The sequence below is a fragment of the Amborella trichopoda genome, chromosome 10, assembly GCF_054954075.1.
Source record: "Amborella trichopoda isolate Santa Cruz 75 chromosome 10, AtrichopodaSantaCruz75HAP2 v2.0, whole genome shotgun sequence".
Taxonomy (NCBI): domain Eukaryota; kingdom Viridiplantae; phylum Streptophyta; class Magnoliopsida; order Amborellales; family Amborellaceae; genus Amborella; species Amborella trichopoda.
In genome coordinates this window covers 3,749,770-3,771,950 of record NC_142345.1, presented here as the reverse complement: position 1 = coordinate 3,771,950, position 22,181 = coordinate 3,749,770, and the positions used below count along the sequence as shown (strand labels likewise).

Below are 22,181 nucleotides of genomic sequence, written 5' to 3'. Positions count from 1 at the left end.
TAGGCAGGCATAGGCCAAGGGATTAGGCATGCTAGGCAAGTGATATCAAGTCACAAGAGGCAAAGTGTGGAACACCTTTACCATATTTCACATGTCCTTCCTATTTTCAGGCTCCACTAGTGCGCCACTGACTTCACATTGCACTGGCTCTCTCTCTCTTGAAAGATTCTTCTCTCTCTCTCTCTTTCTTAGGGGTGGCAATGGAACTTACTAGACCCGGGAGCGGGGTATACACACTTTATACCCCGGTTTGGATAGGTGTCCAAATTTTTGATCCAAATACTATATGGGGTTGTGTCTGGGTCCAGTTCGGACCGAACCCGTACCCTTAGTCATTAGGCATATAATGACAATCATGTATCTTTAGCGCGCGTGAGGTGTTCATATTATCACAATATTAAGCGCACTATTATGAATACTGTGGTAAGTTGGGCCCATGCCCAACCCCATTTCAAGCTGTTTCATATAGAGTTTTTTTTATTCTCAGTTGCCTTATCTGTTGGCCTTGAAAAGAAAGAAGTTTATCAAAGATGGCCGCTGGTTCCCTCCCCCTTTGGATTGGGTTAAGCTCAACTTTGACTGCAGTGTTAGAGAGAATGGACTAGTCGCTAGCTATGGGGGACTACTGCTAAGGGATTTTTCGGGTGCTACTATTTGGTTGTACCAGGGCAGTCTGAAGCCTTGTTCGACTAATGAAACGGAGTTTTGGCCTTTTTCTTTGGGGTCTCTAAGTTGGGGAATGCTTTTCAGTGAATCATCATTGAAGGGGATTCACTCAACGTGATTAGGTGGTGTTGTTTCCCAGCATGTACTCATTAGAGATGGATGCATATACGAGATCGCATTGTCAATTCCTTAGGCGATCGACTTATTTCATTCTCTCAATTCCATTGAGAAAGTAATGCGGATGCCGACATGCTTGTGAGAGGAGTCTCCTTCTCTTCTCTTTTGCTTCCTTTCTCCCCTGTTCTCTTTTATTTAGTTTGTTTTTTTTCTTTCCCTTTTGCTGTATTTTCTTTCATTAATCAATTAAAATTCTATTACTCGTTAAAAAAAAAAAAAAAAAATCACAATATTGACAACATTTACAGAATTATTAGCAAAAAAAGAAACTCATAATCATAGGTATATGATGGTAAAAAGAAGAAAAAGTTTATATAAGGTGTCAACCTTATACTATACAAATAAGGTGCACCTAACAAGCCCACTAGAGAATGTTTTTACTATGCTGGAAAACCCTCAAATCAATCATCTCAAACCTCGAGATTCATAGAAAAAGAAAAACAAGGAAATTTCTAGTCCTAAAAAGGGTTTATCTTCTGGAGCATCCATGTTCAAGATTTTTAAATGTTAATAGATATGTTTGATCGTCAGCATTTATGGAACTTTAAATTTCATAATTGGAAGCAACAATACATTTTTATATCATCGTAAGGCTTGTCTCACCGGAACTCTATTTTCGGCATAGTTTTGAGGTGCACCTTACTTCAATAGCATAAGGTTGACACCTTATACAAACCTCACTTGTAAAAAAAATGGCGAAAAAAAGAAGAAGATAAAAACTCATAATAATAGGGTGGCAATGGATCCGACCCAGTGTTCGGTACCCAGGGGGCTATGGGGGTCCAGACCGCTCAGCGCCTAGGCGGCCCAGAACCTGGGTGGCCCAGTTAAAAAAAAAAAAGACTGATGATTGATGATTGATGATTGATAATGATTAATCCATAAGAATTTTGATAATCCATAAGAATTTTGATCCATAAGACCATAATCCCAATTAAAAAAAAGATAGAATTCGAGAAGAGAATTTTGATAATCCATAAGACAAAAATCCATATTTTCACAAACAACAAAACCATACAAGCATACACTGATAGTTTGATACATTGTAGACTGTACACACAAAAGTTAGATAGTAGAACTAGAAACTAGTAACTAAAAATAAGAAAAAAAAAATATACAGTCTAGGACACAATAGTTAACACTCAATAGTCAACAATCAATACTCAACATCAAGAATCTTCACTCTTCCGTCATCATCATCAGATGGAATAGGGTAGCTTCATTATATGCGTCAGAATCGAGGTCATTATTATTAGAGTCATATTCCTCTTCAATATAACGTTCGTCCTCCTCTGTTTCTTCTGAATCTGCATCTTCCTCCTTGTTTTCTTCTACCTCCCTCTTACTAGTATGTGCTGATAAGGCCCTAGGAGTCTTGGCTCTTCTATACTTTTCTATCTTTTTATGTTTCTCTGAACTCAAATATTGTATAATTTTCTCTGAACTCAAATATTGTATAATTTTCTCTGAACTCAAATATTGTATAATTTACTCAATGGTAGTCTCAAGAACATTTTTATATGGACAACATTCCCCTTAATACCGGCAATATGTTTTTTAAACCAGTAAATGCCCCAATTAGTATCATTTTCACAATAATTACATTTAATACGATTTTTGTCATTCGGATTTGGGTTATAACTATACTTCTAACCCGGATCACTACTTCTAGAAGAACCTGAAGAAGATATTTCCACAGAGCAAGGTACATTTTCATCATTTTCTGGTTCTTTTAAATTTAGAAGTTGTCTAATCTCATCCTGAATAGCTTCATGAACCTTTTTAAAAGAAGCAACATTCTCTTTAACACCAGCAAGATGTTTATTTAATCGGTTAATACCCCATTGGTATCTTTTTTACTAAAACTATACCTTATACACTTTTTATCGTTTGGTTTTGGGTTATAATCATAGTTCTAACCCGGACCATTTATTTTCAGAGTAGCAGAAATAAAGATATTCAAATGACAAGGATTTTGTTCTTGTTTTTGTTTTATAAAACTCTAAAACTAAGTCAAATCTACCTGGATGATGTTTGGATCAATTTTCCATAACTTTGAAAAACACTTCGATCCAATGAAGGTCACAAAATTTAGTTTTTGAGGTTTCTTTCTCTCTAAAATGGGTTATTATGGGTTTAGGTTTGAAATGAAGTTAAAATCCATCATTCAAACCATTTATGTTTTAAAAAAAATCAATAAAACTCTAAAAAATTCTGCCCCTAGGCAGGGGCAAGCCCTGTGCAGCGAGGGATGGACGCTCGCCTAGGCAGGTTCTGTATCACCTACGCAGCCACCTAAGGACTGCCGCCTAGTTTGGCTGTCTAGGCGTGGGAGATGCGCTAGGCTTTCTTGACTACCTAGGTGGCCGCCTAGGCGTTGGGCGGTCCGTTTTTTTTAACACTAACCCGACCATACCTGGGACCCGATGGGTAGACATGGGATCTATAGGTCTGGGTCCTGCCGCATCCAACCCGTTGCCACCCCTACTCTTTCTCTCTCTCGAGATTCCTCTCTCTCACGAGATTACATGACCTATCTAGCGATTGCATGTGATTTCTCTCTCTCGCTGTAGAGATTGCATAAATCCCTCCCCCCTTTCCCCGGCAAAAGATTGCATGGGTTTCACTCTCTCTCTAAAGATTGCATAGGGTTTTTCTCTCTTTAAGGATTGCATGCTCTCTCTCAAAATCAAGTATAAAAGGGAGAGCCATGTAAAGAGGAGGTAGATAAAGGATGGATCCCTCTATCAGGAAAGATGTATCGCTCAAGGAGTTGCAAGACAGGCTTGCAGAGTTTGCAAGAGCAAGAGGATGGGATCAGTTCCATAGCCCTAGGAACCTCCTCTTAGCCCTTGTAACTCTCTCTCTCTCTCTCTCTCTCTCTCTCTCTCTCTCTCCACCTGATTCTTTCAGCCAAATCATACAATATGGTCTTCTCATTATTCTTTAGAACTCCTATTCAAAGCTCTGCAATAATACCATGTTTAAAATGGAAAACAAAAGTTTTGTTTTGTAAATTCCTTGCTGTAATTCTCTTTCATCATTCATAAAAAGTTCTGAATATCGTCACAAAAAAAAGAAAAGAAAAAAAAGAGAGGAAATAAAAGCATTCTATTTCATTTTATATATTCTTTCTATTAGTCTCTTAGATTTTGCTGCTTGCTAGTGATTCAATTATATCACACATGATCTAGCCTTAGGAGTTTAATCTCTCTGTCTCTCTTTCTGTTAGCTAATATGCTCTCTCTCTTTTTGTTAAAAAAGTGTGCTCTCTCTCTCTCTCTCTCGTGATGAGACAGAGGTTCTAGTGGTGTCATGGGACTAACTAAGAGTTTGTGGGGTTGTTCCTTAGGTGGGTGAGGTTGGTGAGCTCTCAGAGATATTCCAATGGCGAGGGGAAGTGGCGAGGGGGCTTCCGAATTGGTCGTCTTCGGATAAGGAACACCTCGGAGAGGAGCTCTCTGATGTGCTCCTTTACCTGGTCCGCTTGGCCGACATTTGTGACCTCGACTTGGCCCAAGCAGCGCTCATGAAGATCGGCAAGAATGCAGAGAAATACCCTGTTGGAAACTCTTCTCCTTCATTCTCCACCAACTAGTCTCTCTCCCTCTCTCTCTCTCTCTCTCTCTAAGTTATCACTCTATCTTCAATCAATCTTCTTTGTCTACCAATTAGTCTCTCTCAGACATTCCATTCTATCTTCAATCATTCTTCATTGTCCACCAACCAGGATCTATCTCTCTCTGTCTCTCTCTCTCTCTCTGTAAGTTATCACGCTATTTTCAATCAATCTTCATTTTCTAGCAACTAGGATCTCTCCTCTCTCTCTGTCTCTGTAAGTTAGCACTCCATTTTCAATCAATCTTCATTGTCTAGCAACTAGGATCTCTCTCCTCTCTCTTTCTCTCTCTCTCTCTCTCTAAATTATCATTCTATCTTCAATCAATCATAATTGTGTAGCACCTAGGCTCTCTCTCTCTCTCTCTAAGTTATCATTCCATCTTCAATCAGTTTTCATTGTCCAGCAACCAGGTTCTCCCTCTCTCTTCTCCAAGTTATCCCATCAATCAATCTTTCATTTCATTGTCTACCAACTAGGATCTCTCTCTCTCTCTCTCTTTCTCTCTCTCTAACATATTGTTAACCCCCTTCTTCAAGTTTCACTAGAGTCCGAACCAGTGTGAGCAAAGTAATGGTTAAGTTTTATTTTAAGGTTATTGGTGGTTAGCTGTAATTCTTCTAGGAAACGATGTGCCTTCCTTCATCTTCCCTACCTTTTTATCAGGTATTTGTAAGATGTTGTGTACCCAACTACTCTCTCTCTCTCCTCTGTCTGTCTCTCTCACTCTATCTCTCAGGCGAGCTTTTTATCAGGCATCTGTAACATGTGTGCCCAAGTACTCCTCTCTCTCTCTCTCTCTCTACATAAAGCGGGGCGAAAACCTACCTCTAACCCCACTTCTTAATGCTTGTTGGAGTAGTAGAATCCTACTTGTATTTTACATTCGAAATGGATAGTGCTTTTGAAGTGGACTCTCTTTCTTACTCCTTTCCAATCTGCAAGGTGGAGTATTTTCACATTTTACATGGTCAAATTTGAAACCATGTATAGGAATGGAGATATCTGGTTTGGGCTAGATTACTTTTGCTACTAGGGCTACTGCTGGCACAATAAATAACATAATAAATATGGAGAGTCCAATCAAAATTTCATTCTTTTTGTGATCATTTAACATTGAGAATGTGTAGCATACTACTATAAGAGCATATCAAACCTATGTTTTTTTGGGCAAAAGAAAATTTTGTCATTTGAATTTTTGGGATTACTTTAGACTCACGGGATAAGTATTTTCAAAGAAGCAAACATATGTTATTAAGTACTTTGATTCAATTGTTTACAACCAAATCCACGAGAGTTTATATTGGAGAGACCCTATCTGATATGAGCTACAAATTAGTTAAAATATTGAAAAACATTAGAAATTGTAGGGCCGGTTGAATTACAATCTAAAGAAGAGCAATCATTCTTTATAGATCGATTTCCTCCTCATATTGCTTACAATGGCGATTGATTTTTTACGCCAAAAATACTTCTAAACTAATGCAAACATATATGAAAATAACTAAAATTAAAGAGAGAGGGAGACAGAGAACTTGCTTGAGTAGGCCCGGGACACTAAAAAAGCCCAAAATTAGGACTCATATCAGGACCGCGAGTTATTTACGTTATTTTTCTCTTTTCACACTAAAAATTGGCTGAAACTTGACTAAGAAAGGTTTAATTTTGATATAAGCTTTTCTAGGGTTTGATGACCTAGATCTAGGTGGGGATATATGCTCCTAGATTTCTGGGGTTGAAGGCTTAGGCTTGGGAATAGAGTCTAGGGTTTTCATCAACTAGAGTTTGATGAAATTAGGGTTTTTTTTTTCTTCTCATTTTTTGGAATTTTCAGATTTATTTTCAAGTATTTTATGGAATGATTTGATATTTGCTAAGGGGGTTTAAATTGGAGTTGGTTAAGAATACTTCAAAAAACAATTTTAAAAAATGATTGTATTTATCCTAAAAATATTTGTACATATCCTAAGAAAATTTGATTGAAAAACATGCCTATCATAAAGTCAAAACCCACCACAACAGATTTCAAAAAATTCTTGGGCATTCTGAAATTTCTGCAGGGACCATTATAGAATTTATGGTAAACATTTTTATTTGGATCACAACTTTCAAACCATAACGTTGATTTTCGTTAGACTTGAATTGTGGAAAGCTCTTGATCTCCTCTCTAATTTAGAATCAAATTTAACCCAATTTGAATAGCATTTAAGGGGCCTATAGGTATAGAACTTTTGGATAGGGTGTTAGATCGAGGTTCGGATTGGTTTCCTATGTTTATTAGGCTCTATCTAGCATGGGTATTTGGGATATTAGGTAAGCTTTAAGTTTGGGTTTTAAGTCCAAAAAGTTGACTAGGGTCTACTAGGCTGTTGCGGTCTTCAGGGTTTGTTAGGTTGCTTTTGTCCTTAAGGTTCACTTAGCTGTTTTAGCCCCTAGGGTTCAAGAACTTAAAAAAAAGTTGTCAATTTCAAAATTGGATGTCTACATCAATATATTTATCGTTAGTGTTGACAATACATTTTCACTTTATAGACATTTTAATAGCCAAATCTCGGAAGATCTCACATGAAATCCTCTCTTACCCATGTTTTAAACTAAATCAATTAAAACTCCATAGAAAAGGTGGAATTGGTCAAATTATAGTGAATGGGATGATAGATTTGTAGCAATAAAAATTCTCTTCATACACCATCAACAGAGTTGGCTTCAAATCACATAAAAACCATAAAGAAACCAAGAAAAGTTGAAAACAAGAGAAAGAAATAAATTGATAATTTAAGGAAAGAAAGATCTACATACTTGAAAACTGGTCCCCAAGCTCGACACCCAGCATTGGTGGCTTGGATTACACAAGCCACTGAATCATCGTCATTCTCGATCCTAGAGATATGCTTGAATATGAGAAATTACTTGGGGCATGTTCTTCTTAGGGTTTTGATTGCTTAGGGCATTTTTTTCATAGGGCTTTCTAAGTTAGAGTTTTTCCTTTGGCATGTTCTTCCTAAGGATTAGTTTGGGGTTTCATGGCTGCCATGGTTGCAGGTAAGGTTTAATGACCTAGGGTTTTAGGGCCAAAGGTTAGGCATAAAATAAGCTCTACGGCCTAAGAGTTTCTCTAGCGAAAAGGTTGTTTTAAGTCATAAGGTTGTATATATTATGTTCTAAAAGGCATTAGACCAATGGTTTAAAAAGCGGATCGGTGACCCGGATCGGGCATCTCAAAAACCGATCCGGATCGGTGAATCGGCGATCCGGATCGGGAATCTGCTGAATCGGTCAGATTAAAGCTTCAAAAAATCCGTAAAAATTATTAAAATTCATTATAAATATATTTTTTTAAGAATTCAATAGGAAATGAGGGAACCCCATTAAGAATTATCATTTCTTTGCATGAATATGCGAATATTGATATGTTCTTTCCCTGCATGAACTACTATTTACCATTTAATTTACATCACACAAAATGATAAACATAGAATTATTATGGAATATGTATATCAACCTACATGGACTACAATAAAGCATACAATTAATAACATATGATCTAAAAATAAAATGAAAGACGACGTCGTTCTTCTTCTTGGTCACGCTGGTGCTATTGATTGAATTCGTTTAACAATTCATTGATTCGATCTAAAAACGAATCATCGATATTAACAGGAGTCTGATTATACCCAAATCCCTGAGTGTTAGTGTTCTGTTGTGTTCCCAATCCAAAATCCCCGAAGCTTGTCCATCCTTCATGCTCACCTATACTGTCGTGCTCATCCCTACCCTATTGCTATTGGGACTCGATATGTGAATAATATGGCTGGGATAGGGTGGCCTCATAACCATCATCTCTCTCATTTTCCCTTAGACCCCCTTCCCACTCTCCCTCATTAGGTGCAATATCATCGGCATCTCCGATGAATTGTGGATACATTGGCTGACTGCTTCCTCTTTCATGCTACTCATCACCTTCTTCAAGATCTTCCTCACCGCTAGCCTCAAGGAGCGCTCTCTTGTGCAACACTGGCTCCTCCTCTTCTACTACCCATTGGTCTGCTGTGTCTGTGACAAATATTGTGTCTAAGTCTATCGGCCCATAGTCTTCGAGCTTCATTCTTATTTGTCGCTCTCGAAGGTTTAAATTATAATGAACGTAGACAAGTTTATGAAGCTTCTCCGAAATGAGTCGATTCCTCCTAGTAGTGTGCACCCATTAGAACGTACTCCAGTTGCGCTCATAGCCAGTAGCAGAACATGTCTGGGAGAGCACATTGATTGATATCCTCTTTAGGTGAGGTACATAAGTACCATATATCTCCCACCATTCAGCTGGATAAAAATGCAAAAAGCATTGTAAGGGCAAGAATAATTCATAAGATTAAATATATGAATTAACAAAATATTAGCTAGGGGATAACCTGGATCCATCTTAGTTCGAGAATTCTTGGCAAGTCTAGTTCTGAAGGATCCTATAGCATCCCTATACATAGCAAACTAAAACAAATATATTTCGTTTTAGCGCATTATTCCTCACAAATGTAATAACTCAATGAAGTTCTTACCTAAACATTAAATAATACCTCTTGTATTGCTGCTACTTGGTTTCGATGGCTTCTCTCCAACTTTACATTAATGTATCTGACCCATTCCATAATCTTGTAAGGATGTTCAGGTGTCAAATAGAAAAATTTTGGGTTGAAGTAGTAACCTAGAAAATATATAGATAGAAAAATGTCATTTACAATTTCATAAAAAAATGATTTAAAATGAAACATTCTAATGATATAAATATATATTTACCAGCATAATGAATTGGACGTCCAAATTTAGTGTTCTACCTCCTTTCTATAATTTCGATCACTTTGTTAGTAAAACTACACTTCTCCTCAATAGCTGATTTCGCCCTCTCGAGACCTTCATAAAGGATGCCCATGGTAGCTTTCTTGTCAGCATCCAACATTCTTAACATAGTGACCAAAGGAGCAGTGGCCTCTACGACATTGGAACATCGAGACCAGAACGTCCTATTTGAGACTATGTCGTCCACTTTTATACCGGTAATGGACTTCGAGAGGCGGTCATTTAACCACTCTTCACAGGTCAACAATTTCTTTAATGCACCTTCAGATTCTCGAATGGAGTCCACAGTTAAGTAATCGGTCGCAAAGCGGGTTATGGTAGGCCTGATTATCTCTGTTTTCTTATAATGTTATCTAAACAGAAATAAAATTTTAGAGTGGTTGTATATAAATCTTGACACCAACCTTGCTTCCTCTAGAGTCTCCTTCACAATTTTGATCTCACCGATCTCCTCTAACATAAGATCGATGCTGTGTGCAGCACACGGGGTCCATACTAGATGCTTTCTCTTATCCATCAACTTACCGCCCGCAGAAACACATGCACGCACATTGTCTGTAATAAACTGGACTGCATGTTTATCTCTCACCTCTTCCACTATCTGATCATATAGTCGTACGTAAAAGTTTGCGTCATTCTTTATCCCTGATACGTCTTTGCTATTATCCCTGATACGTCTTTGCTAGACAAAAAGGCTGTACCTTTTGGGGAATAGGCTAAGAAGTTTAAAAACTCTTTTTTGCTAACTTTAAAATTGTAGAACCATTTACCAACATATCTCCCTAACATGTTTCTTGTACCTTTAACCATGCCTTTTAGGGTCATCTGTTGTGACTTAGGCTTTGAGAGAAATGAGTATTTACGACCATGACCTGCAATACTGGCACTCTTAGATAAGCTAGGAACTATTTCTTCAACGTTTGATTCTTGTTGACACATACTGCCACCAACCCCTCTATACATATTTGAGCTGGGCCCGCCATACAAGCTCGACCTGGGCCCGCCATGCATGTCTAAGCTGGGCCTGCCATATATGTCTGAGCTAGACCCACCATGTATGTCTGAGCTAGACCCACCATGCATGCCTATGTCATAACCACCAGACATTCTAAACCCACTTTCCCTCTGAAATTGTTCATGTAAACTCATTCTTGTGGCCATCTCCAGGTCATTATTATATTGCTCTTCTAGGTCATTATTATATTGCTCTTCTGGATTACTCCTGCTTGATGGCGTATATAAACTAGCTATCTCCTCATTCATCTTATGTTTGGCAATGTTTTTTACCTTTGACAGCCTTAAGAAATGCCGCCATCTGATTTTTTACATTACTAGGGACACTACTGCATGTAGAAACATCTCCCTTAACCCCTGTCAAGTGTTGCTTGAACCTATGTACCCCACTACTTAGCGCTCTTTGGCAGTAGTTACAAATAATTTTATCTTTTTTGTTAGGATCAAACCCCATGTTGCCATGCAAGGTCTTCTGCAGATCTTAACATGATTCAATTGTTTTAATAAGTAAAAAGTTAAAAATTAACCTGACAGTTTAACAAGAAAAATAATCACCATGTGTAGTGATAATATGTTGGGGTAGTTCATGTAGTTATATTTGTTGTTATTTGTTATCGCAAAATACTTCTATTGACAATAATATTTTCGTACATATCAATTACAAACATACAGGATAATATAATACAAAATGCAAGCTCCAAACATGTCTACAACTCAATTATTAAGAACATACATTTTTTGCATTAAAAATTTAATAATAAAATTGAAAAAATGCAAGATAATATAATTGTTATACATGCCACGATTTTTTTACAATGATATTCACTTTAATTCCTCACGATAATACAATTTAACAACATGTATTTTTTGCGTTCAAAATTTTAAAAATTGGAAATACATTTTTAATGCAAAACTACATTAAAAATATAATACAGTTTTGCATTAGAAATATAATAACATGTACGTTTTTGCATAAATATTCTATCAACATGCAATTTTTTCAACAAAAACTTAAACAATAAAAATTAAAAATATGGTTTAATGCCTCATGATCAATGGTTTAAAAACCGGATCGGTGACCCGGATCGGGCTTTTCAAAAACCGATCCGGATCGGCGAATCGGCGATCCGGATCGGCGAATCGGCGGTCCGGATCGGAATCGGGTGAATCGGTCAGAATAAAGCTTCAAAAAAATCCGAAAAAATTATTAAAATTCATTATAAATATTGTTTTTTAGGAATTCAATAAAAAATGAGGGTACTCCATTAAGAATTTTCATGTTTTTGGATGAATATGCGAATATTGATATGTCCTATGTTTGGCAATTTTTTTACCTTTGCTAGCATTAAGAATTGCCACCATCTGTTTTTTTACATTACTAGGGACACTAGTGCATGCAGAAACTTCTCCCTTAACCCCTGCCAAGTGTTGCTTGAACCTATGTACCCCACTACTTATCACTCTTTGACAGTAATTACAAATAATTTTGTCTTTCTTGTTGAGATCAAGTCTGACCCCATGTTGCCATGCAGGGTCTTCTATAGATCTTGACATGATTCAACTGTTTTAAGATGTAAAAAGTTTAAATTAACCTGACAGTTCAAAAAGAAAAATAATCACAATATGTAGTGATAATATGTTGCGGTAGTTCATGTAGTCATATTCGTTGTTATTTGTTATTGCAAAATACCTTTTTTGACAATAATATTTCGTACATATCAATTACAAACATTTAGAATAATACAAAATGCAAGCTCCAAACATGGCTACAACTCAATTATCAAGAACATACATTTTTTGCATTAAAAAATTAATAATAAAAACAATTCTTCAAAGAGCCGGCTAACATCAGTCATTCCAACTTAAAAATCCATGAACAACAAATAAAAAAAATACAGTTTTGTATTGAAAATATAATAACATGCATTTTTTTGCATAAATAATCCATCAACATACAATTTTTTCAACAAAAACTTTAACAATAAAAATTTAAAATATGGTTTAATACCTCATGATAATTAAAACCTTGTCACGATTTTCACATCTTTTCGGAAAATCATCAATTTTCAAAAAATTCGATCATGAAAAAAAAAAAAAAAAAAATTACAGCAAACTCAAACAATAAAAATTAAAAATTAGGTTTAAATGTTTAATACATCATGATAATCAAAACTTTATCACGATTTTCACATCTTTTCGAAAAATCATCATTTTTCAAAAAATTCGATCATGGATAAAAAGAAATAAAAAAAAAAAGTACAGCAAATTTTCAAAAAATTCGATCATGGATTAAAAAAAAAATTAACAAATTTTCAAAAAGTTCGATCATGGATTAAAAAAAAAAATTCATAAATTTTCTAAAAATTCGATCATGGATTACAAAAAATTCGATCATGGATTACATAAAATTCGATCATGGATTACATAAAATTCGATCATGGATTACAAAAAAAAAAAAAAACATAAAAAAACAAAAAATTCGATCGTGGATTACAAGAACAAAAAAAAACAATTCCATCATGGATTACAAAAAATTCAATCATGGGTTACAAAAAAAAAAAAAACACAAAAAATTCGATCAAGGATTACAAGTAAAAAAAACAAACATTTTGATCATGGATTACAAAAAAGTTGATCATGGATTACAGAAAATTCGATCATGGATTACAAAAAATTCGATCATGGATTACATAAAATTCGATCATGGATTACAAAAAAGTCGATCATGGATTACAGAAAATTCTATCATGGGTTACAAGAAATTCGTTCATGGATTACATAAAATTCGATCATGCATTACAAAAAAAAAAAACAAAAAAAAACAAAAAATTCGATCGTGGATTACTAAAAAAGAAAAAAACAATTACATCATGGATAACAAAAAATTCAATCATAGATTACAAAAAACTCTATCATGGGTTACATAAAAAACAAAAAACAAAAAATTCGATCATGGATTACAAAAAAAAACAAACATTTCGATCATGGATTACAAAACATTCGATCATGGATTACAAAAAATTCTATCATGGGTTACAAAAATAAAAAATAAAAAATAAAATTCGATCATGGATTACAAGAAAAAAAAACAAACATTTTGATCATGGATTACAAAAAATTCGATCATAGATTACAAAAAATTCTATCATGGGCTACAAAAAAAAAAAAAAAAAAAAAAAAAAAAAAAAAAAAAAAAAATTTGTTCTTCACAGAGTCGTTTTACATAAGCGATTTTAACTCAAAAATTCACCTCCAAGTGAATAAATTACATCCAATTGACTATATTTTCTGATAAACAACAATATAAGGAATCAAAAACCTAAATTTTTAACACATTATTTCTAATATATCATGAAAACAAAATCAAAAGGCGGAAAAAAAAAAAAAGAACAGCGGAATTTTTTTCCCCTGACATCTCACTGTTCATATCAAATTTCTTGCTGTAATTGACCAGATTACGTAAAATTAAAAATTTTAAATCATACTAGACACAATAAACATTAAAAACCCTAATTATTGAACTCATTTTGTTCAAAATATGCCATGAAATAAATCAAATGGCGGAAAAACAAAAAAACCCAAAGTTCTTACCTGTTTTTGTGAACCGAAGCCTTCAATCTCCAAAAAAGTCTGTTTTTCTCAACGATTTTCACAAATTAGTAACAAAATCTTTTGATTCACAGCTTTAAGATCAATATGCCAACAAATTTTGAAAGATTCATGCCCTATTTGGCATGAAATTTCAAAAATGGCGGAAACCCTAAACCCCGAATTTTTCTTGATCCAAAAACAACCAATTTTTCCACCATTAAATCGTTAAAAAAGCTGAATAAAGCTGTTTACAGCCTGAAAAACAGATCACGTGCCGAAAAAAACAAAAAAAATGATCAAAAAATGACAAATTTGAAAAAAATCCGTGAAGAACACTGTGCAACCCGTGTTCTTCACGGACTCGCCGATTCCGCACAGTGAATCGGCGAGTCACTGTGCGGAATCGTCCGGTTCTCTCTAGAACCGGACGATTCCCGGTTTTTGAACCGATCCGGTCCCTTTTTCGTGAATTCCGAGTCGAACCGGGCGAGTCCGGTTCGACTCGGCGATTTTTAAAACGCTGCTCATGATAATCAAAACCTGGTCACTATTTACACATCTTTCCGAAAAATCAATATTTTTTTAAAAAAATCGATCATGTACTAAAAAAAAAAAAAAAAAAAAAAAATCTTCACAGAGCCACCTAACATCAGTCATTTCGACACAAAAATGCATTAACAACAAATTTAAAAAATACAGTTTTGCATTATAAATATAATAACATGCATTTTTTTGCATAAATAATCTATCAACATACAATTTTTTCAACGAGAACTTTAACAATAAAAATTAAAAATATGGTTTAATACCTCATGATAATCAAAACCTGGTTACGATTTTCACATCTTTTAAGAAAATCATCATTTTTCAAAAAATTCGATCATGGATAAAAAAAAAAAAAAAAGTACAGCAAACTCAAACAATAAAAATTTAAAATATGGTTTAATACCTCATGATAATCAAAACCTTGTTATGATTTTCACATCTTTTCAGAAAATCATAATTTTTTTAAAAATTCGATCATGGATTACCAAAAAAAAAAAAAAAAAAAGAAAAAGGAATCTATTCTTCATAGAGCCACCTTACATCAGCCATTTCAACTCAAAAAATCCACATCCAAACGAATAAATTACATCCAATTGAGTACATGTTTTCATAAACAACACTATAAGGAATCAAAACCCTAAATTATGAACGCATTATCATCAATAAATCAAATCAAATAAATTAAATTGAGCAAAAAAAAAAAAAAACACAGTTCTTCACAGACAACAGTTATTGAATCTAAAAAATGAAGCTCAAATTGAATAAATCAAATCAAATTGAATACATTTGATTATAAACAAGCCTATAATGATTCAAAACACTAGAAATCTAACACATTATTTACAATATATCGTGAACAATAGATCGAAAGGCGGAAAAAAAAAAAAGCATAATTTTTATTTCACAGACATCACTGTGTTCTTCTAAAAACTCATGCTGTAATTGAATAAATTAAATAAAATTGAATATGGTAAATGATAAAAGACACGATAAAGATTTAAAACCCTACAAATTTAACTGATTATTTTTAAAATATGGACTGAAATTGATCAAATGGCGAAAAAAAAAAAAAAAACACAGATTTGCTACCTGGTTTTGTGAACCCGTGGCTTCAATCTCCAAATTAATCTGTTTTTCTCAAAGATAATCACAAATTCGTAACATAAATTTCTAATGAACACATTTACTATCAATATGCCTCAAACTTTTCACATATTCATGCCCTATTTGGCATGAAACAAAACGAAAAGTGGAAACCATAAAACCCGCAACTTTCATGATCCAAAAACTTGAAATTTTTCTACCATTTAATGCATGAAAAAGCTGCATAAAATTGAATATTTGATCACATGACAAAAAAAAGAAGAAAAATAATAAAAAAAGACAAAATTTGAAGAAACCCTTGAAGAACATTGTGCAACCCTTGTTTTTCAAGGGATTTGCCGATTCGGTACAGTGAATCGACGATTCACTGTAAAGAATCACCTGATTCTCTTTAAAATCGGGCGATTCCATGTAAAATACCGGAACCGGCACGGACTGCGTCGATTCCCTAGTCGAACCGGGCGAGTCCGGTTCGACTCGGCATTTTTTAAAACACTGCATTAGACTAATGTTTATATAGGTTTCAATTAGCTCCTAGATCTATTAGGAATAGGAGTCTTATGATCTATCTCTAGGTTTAATGTTTGATCAATAATTTAGAATTCTAGAGCTACTAGAATTCCCTGTTGGTCTAAAATTACGTCCTTCCAATTAGCTGTGGAATTTCAAGATATACATAAAAAGAGGTTAGGAGCTAGCACCAACTTTTAGAAGCTTTTGGAAGGTCAATGGGATAATGATGCAGATCGCATCGCTGGGCCAAGTTCTCTTAGTGACATGATGTGTGTCGTTGAGTGCCTCAAACTGTTCTACAGTCTCAGCCGCAGTCTGATGGTAGTCTAACATAGTATGGATTTGGGTAAGTTCGATAGCTTACCCAAATCCAGACTATGTTCGATAGCGTCCAAGCTTTTGGCTATTCACTTCTTCAGGTTCTTGGCTGATTTGGGTAAGTTCGATAGCTTTAGGATTCCTAATGATTATGGAATAGAGTAGCAGGATTTATGAGCCTACTATGGTCCCTTGTGGTTCAGGGTTACATGTTTCTAAAAGTTCTCTCAGTCAAAATTCAAGGGGTTTACAGTTGCCCACACCTTGTTCTTCGAGGAACATGTGGGCGGTGAAATAGACACCTGAGACACCAAAGTTTAAAAAGTAAAAAATTATTCACTGGAATGCCCAACAACCAGGTTAGTTACTCCACCTCTTAGCTGCCAATGCTTCAAAGTGCTCGTTAGTCTTTGCTGGTTCACATTGGATCCTCTAGCTATTAATTGCCAATGCTTTGAGGTGGTGGTTAACCATTTCCAGCGTTTCAGCCCTTAACTGTTTCTCAACTAAATAGTTTGAGGCGCTAAACTGTTCCTCAACTAAATTGGAAAGTCAAGGACCACCAAGTAATTCAGTGTCCTCATCTCCAGGCGCTATTTATCAACTAAATAGTTTGAGGCGAATCCTCGAACTCCTTTAGTTTATAAAAACATTTTAATTTTTTTTTAAAACAGTTAGAAATATCTCGAATAGAGATTAGCAATGCGTTGTAATGAAGAGATTAAGGTTTTTATAATCACATGAAATAGAGTGTGAAAGCATCCAACTCAAGATTGTTCTTAAGATGGAGTTTGAACTTGAGAGGGAAAGCTAAACAAATCTTGAAGAAGGGGAGAATGTTTGAACAATGACGAAATTAACCGTTTAAGCTCATGCCATTGGGGAGCAGTACCTGAAATTTTTTCCTAGAAAGGGTTTTGAATTTTTTTGAAGAGAGATCTTTGCAAATTCTTTTGAAATCTATAGTTCAGCTACTTGTGCCCCCTTTGGTGGAAATTTGTATTAAGGTTTGAATGGGTTACTTAGTTCTTAATGAGTTAAGCAAACCCTGAGTTGGACTTTTAAGACTAGGAATCATCAAGTACTCTTTCGTTTTTAAATCTTTAGTCCTCATGTCGCAATCCAAAGAGGTGTTCTTTGAAGTCTATGAACGAACCAGTATCTTGGAAAATGTGAGAAACTGTCCCAAGTGCTTGGGATCTCCTTGGACTTCCAATATCATGCCTCTACTATCAACCCTTTTGAAGTTTAGATGGTTTAAAGGTCCTTCAAGTTTTACTCAGAGAGTTTTAACCAGGGTTTGCCACCACTATCTTTATTGACTTCTAGGGATTCTTCTCTGCTAATTCTTTGGCCACTTAGGTGGTTGTCCATTAGGTTATGCTGAGAGAATACCTCTGATGGATCTTCTTGATTTGCATCTTCATCTCACCTAGGTGGGATTTCTAGAAACTTTGGTTCATTAAAGGGGGTGGATGTAAGGTTCTCGAGAACCCCTTGCTTGCGGAACCGGGAATCTCAAATATCGAGATCCCACCCAAGATCGTGTACATACTCGACTTAATGCAAAGTAGATGAATACAACTATAAATCGAGTGCGAGAAATAAAAGAAACATAAAAATCACACCACAACAACACACAATTTACGTGGTTCACTCCATAAGGCTACATCCACGGCCTCGGCAATTAGAAATCCACTATCACAATGAAGATTACAATTGGGTTACAAGAAATATATCTCTATCAAAACATCCATAAAAAGCTATCACCGATTTTCCCTTCTAAACCCGCTCTCTCTACCGAGCAACATCGTTGATCAATACTTTCTTTCCCACCGCAATACTGCTATCGGAAAGATAACCTCGAGAGTAACCGAAATACTTTCGCTCTCTAGAAGTGGAAGCCTTAGCCTATCTAAAACTCATGGGAATACTGCCTCTCTCTCGAAGGCCATGTCTCCATCTCTTGGAGACCCATCTCCATGTTGGAGATCCATTCCCACAACCTCCAAAGGAGTGACCCTAAAAAAGATGGGTATTATGTTTATAGAGATCACCTTGATTTCTTGCTCCGCAAGAAACCCCTTCATTTTTTCCCGTAATACCCTTAATATTTTAATAAACATAGGTATGGTGATTTTAACTATCACCAAACCTAACAATCTCCATCTTGATTTCAAAATCACCATAATTGCCTTAGCAACCTTCAATGAATAAAATTTCTTGATTTCTTCTCACTTGCCTCCATTGTGGAAATTTCACAAACACTTTGATTTCATATTTCTCCATCTCAAAGCGTGTATCTATCTAATTCCACCATTCATATTTTTCTTAATATAAGTCTTAGCCCCCATACATACCTTGTTCTCTGATACCAATTGTAGAGTTATCGAGAACCCCTCGCTTGCGAAATCGGGGATCCCAAATACTGAGATCCCACCCAAGATTGTGTATATGCTTGACTAAATGCAAAGTAGATGAATACAATACAATTTATGTGGTTCATCCCATAGGCTACATCCATGGGCTTGGCAATTAGAAATCCACTATCAAACTGAAGATTACAGTTTTGGGTTATAAGAGATATAACTCTCTTAAAACATTGATAAAAAACCATCACCGATCTTCCATTCTAAACCCGCTCTCTCGACCGAGCAACACCTTTGATCAATATCTTCTTTTTCACTGCAATACCACTATCAGAAAGATAACCTCGAGAGCAACCGGGATACTTTCTCTATCTAAAAGTAGAAGCCTCAGCCAAACTAAAACTCATGGGAATATTGCCTCTCTCTAGAAGGCTATGTCTCACTTTCTTGAAGATCCATCTCCATATTGGAGATCCCTTCCTATAACCCCCAAAGGGGTGACCCTCAAAAGGATGGGTGTTATGTCTATAGAGGTCACCTTGATTTCTTGCTCCCTAAGAAACTCCTTCCTTTTTTCCCATAATACCCTTAATGTTTTAATAAAACATAGGTATGGTGATTTTGACTATCACCAAACCTAACAATGGACTCCCTATGCTTGGTACTATGTGATTGCCATGTATATGAGCTAGCTTCATTTGCATCCGAGAGTGTTTTAGAGGATATTTAAGCTTGGGCTAGACTTTTGGCTCATTGTTTAGAACTTCATTATTCTCACCACTAGATGAATCTTTATCATTGCTTTGCTTATGTGTGGGCATAGATGGTTCTTGATTTTCAATTGGTCTTGTCTTGGCCCATTCATAAATTTAGAGTCTCTCAAGCATGGAGCAAAAAAATAAGGGCACACAACCTTTACTAAAGAAAGACTTATACTCGGGGTCGACATTATCAATAATGATGCCGATCTTTGTAGGATATATGATTGTACACTCAGTGAACTGTGAGGTAGCATTTCGAAATCACTCAACAAAGTTTAAGAATGATTCATTGGCATTTTGTCTCATCAAGATGATCTCTCCCATCAACATGGGTTGAGGTTTACTACCATGGTAATAGGATTCGAATTTCCAGAGCATCTCATTTGGAGTGGCTTGAAGGTATCCTTGGTATATCTTAATGCCATATCAGGGTTCTCCTAAAAGGCTATGCAATAACATCACCCTTAATTAGTTAGGTCGGTCACCTAGGGCATGGACTAAAAGCATCTAAGCGGTGACATGTGTTTCTAGATTACCTTTCCTGGAGAATTTGTTTTTGGAATTCAAGGAGAATAAATCCAAATAGGAGATCTTCCATGCCCCTGAGGGTCACATAGGATTTAGGAATTGAAACATCATGGACCCCCATTCTTGGTAAAGCATCCTGAAAGCGTTTCATGGTCACTTCTATGTTGGCTAATTGAGCTATTAAAACTAGAGTAACTTGGCTAGCTGACTGGTTGCCTAACACAGTCTAGCGCGTTTAACTTTAGGGAACAATCTGAAGTGATCAAAGCTATAGTTGGTAGGTCTAGGCCACTGGAGGGACAAACTGATCTACTGGTGCCCTGCCAGTTGGGAGAGATTTATAGCCTGTGGGGCCAGTTGCATTACAAGTATTGACTGGTCGATGAGCTGGCTAAAATGCTCTAGGGGTTGATCTTGAAGAAAATAGGGTTAATAGTTGAACCTGTTTCAGCCCATTATTTGGCACTCAGATGGCATAGCCTTGGCTGATTAAGATTCATAAGAAAGCTTGCAAGACATGGTGCTCACTGATGGGTAATAAACTAGAGCTGGGATGGCTCATTTATGCGGTGCTAAATGAAAAGAGGGAGTGAAGTCCATGATTACTACTGGATAGCTTAGACCCCTTCAGATAACCTCGGTTTTAACACTAACTACCAAAGTTGAATCCCTAACACATGCTCTACTCCTGGTGAGTGGTTGCTGGTTCGAGTGATTATTTGGTAATTGACCCTCAGGGTTAACCCGGTTTGGGTCAAATTGGCCGAAGGCTATCAAGGATTTGTACTTCTGACATACCCTAACCATGGCGATTAGTCAAATACTTGTTTGATCTCCAACCTCCTGGTTGTTAGGGTACCCCTTGATTAGAATAAGGGGATGGTGGGTGGCCATTGGGGTTAACCCGGTTTGGATAAGCTAGTCTGAGGCCATCAAGGGTTTGCATAACTATCCTACCTAGGTGATACCGATCAGATTGAAGGCTAATTCTCATATCTTGGAGACTTGTCCCTAGTCTAATCCCTTGACTATTGAAAATGCCACGGGTCATAGAGACTTGGGGGTCCATGATTCCTAGGTAGTTATGAGAACTACTAACCAGAAGATCGAGGCTTCTACTCATGGTCCACTGCAAATTGAGGTCAAGTTGATCCATTGGGACACTATGGGTTTGGGGAGAATCTGTATGTGCCCTTTGGACTGGTGACTTGATGCTCTAAACCAAGATTGGGATGGTATTGTGGACTTGACTTCTTGACCAGAAACTAGTTGGATATTGAGATATGATTGATCTTATCTTATTTCTATTTAAACTAAGAAAACACCACATGAAAAAGGTTTTATTTTTTTTTCCTAAATTGTTTTAGATAAACAAGATTCAAGATTGGTTAGGTTTAGGATCCGCCCACGAAAGTTCCAGTCATCTTTATGGGTATTACTATGGGTCATACTATTGTGGGGTGCTTTTGAGGTAATGAATTGTAGATGGGTGCTCACAAATAAAATTGCGCGATCCTCAACCATCAAGCTAGGTGCCATTCTCAATGTTAATGTCGAAAATTTTGATTTTTTTTTTCAGTGCTTGTGCATAAGAAGATGTGGAAAAAACACGTGTACATGAAAATGTGTGGTGAAACATGCAACAAGAACAAGATTTCAGTGATTGCAATTATGGCAAGATAACATGAGATATTACTTTCCTTATCTTTTATGTATTTTATTTTATTTTTATTCTTGAACTTAAAATAATATAAATAAAGATGAAAATACCCCTAGAAACGGCCATTGGGAATAGGAACATAAAATTCCAAGAGATCCTTGACCCCAGCAGGCTCAAGGAACTTGGATAAGCACAACAACATGTTAGTGTGTAGCTACTCGCTAGCCTGATGGCCACCGGTGTTGATTGTGTGACCACAAATTTAGGACAAAGATGTGAAGTGCGTGGCTTAGTTGACCAATATCAGCTAGGCATAGTAATGCATTATGTGTTGCTGATAAATTGTTTTCTTCTAAATGTACCTTATGTACTTGGAAAAAATAATGTCTCGACATTGGCTGGAGACCATTCAATTTTTAGATTGTGAGATCTAAATGTTAGAAAACTCTTTTTATTTTTTTTTG

At 35.9% G+C, this 22,181-nt stretch overlaps 1 protein-coding gene across 1 annotated transcript; it reads left to right on the top strand.

Annotated features, from left to right (window-relative positions):
• The first annotated feature begins 3,568 nt into the window (after window positions 1-3,568).
• On the top strand, window positions 3,569-5,371 carry LOC18438491 (uncharacterized). Its single transcript, XM_006848638.4, has 2 exons — window positions 3,569-3,697; window positions 4,196-5,371. The coding sequence occupies exons 1-2, from the start codon at window positions 3,578-3,580 to the stop codon at window positions 4,439-4,441; spliced, it is 366 nt and encodes a 121-aa protein (XP_006848701.1). The 5' UTR covers window positions 3,569-3,577; the 3' UTR covers window positions 4,442-5,371.
• Window positions 5,372-22,181: the final 16,810 nt, after the last annotated feature.

Coding starts and splice junctions, on each gene's coding strand:
- LOC18438491 (XM_006848638.4), top strand. CDS start 3,578: ATGGATCCCTCTATCAGGAAAGATGTATCGCTCAAGGAGTTGCAAGAC. Junction 3,698..4,195: donor GGAACCTCCTCTTAGCCCTT/GTAACTCTCTCT, acceptor GTTGTTCCTTAG/GTGGGTGAGGTTGGTGAGCT.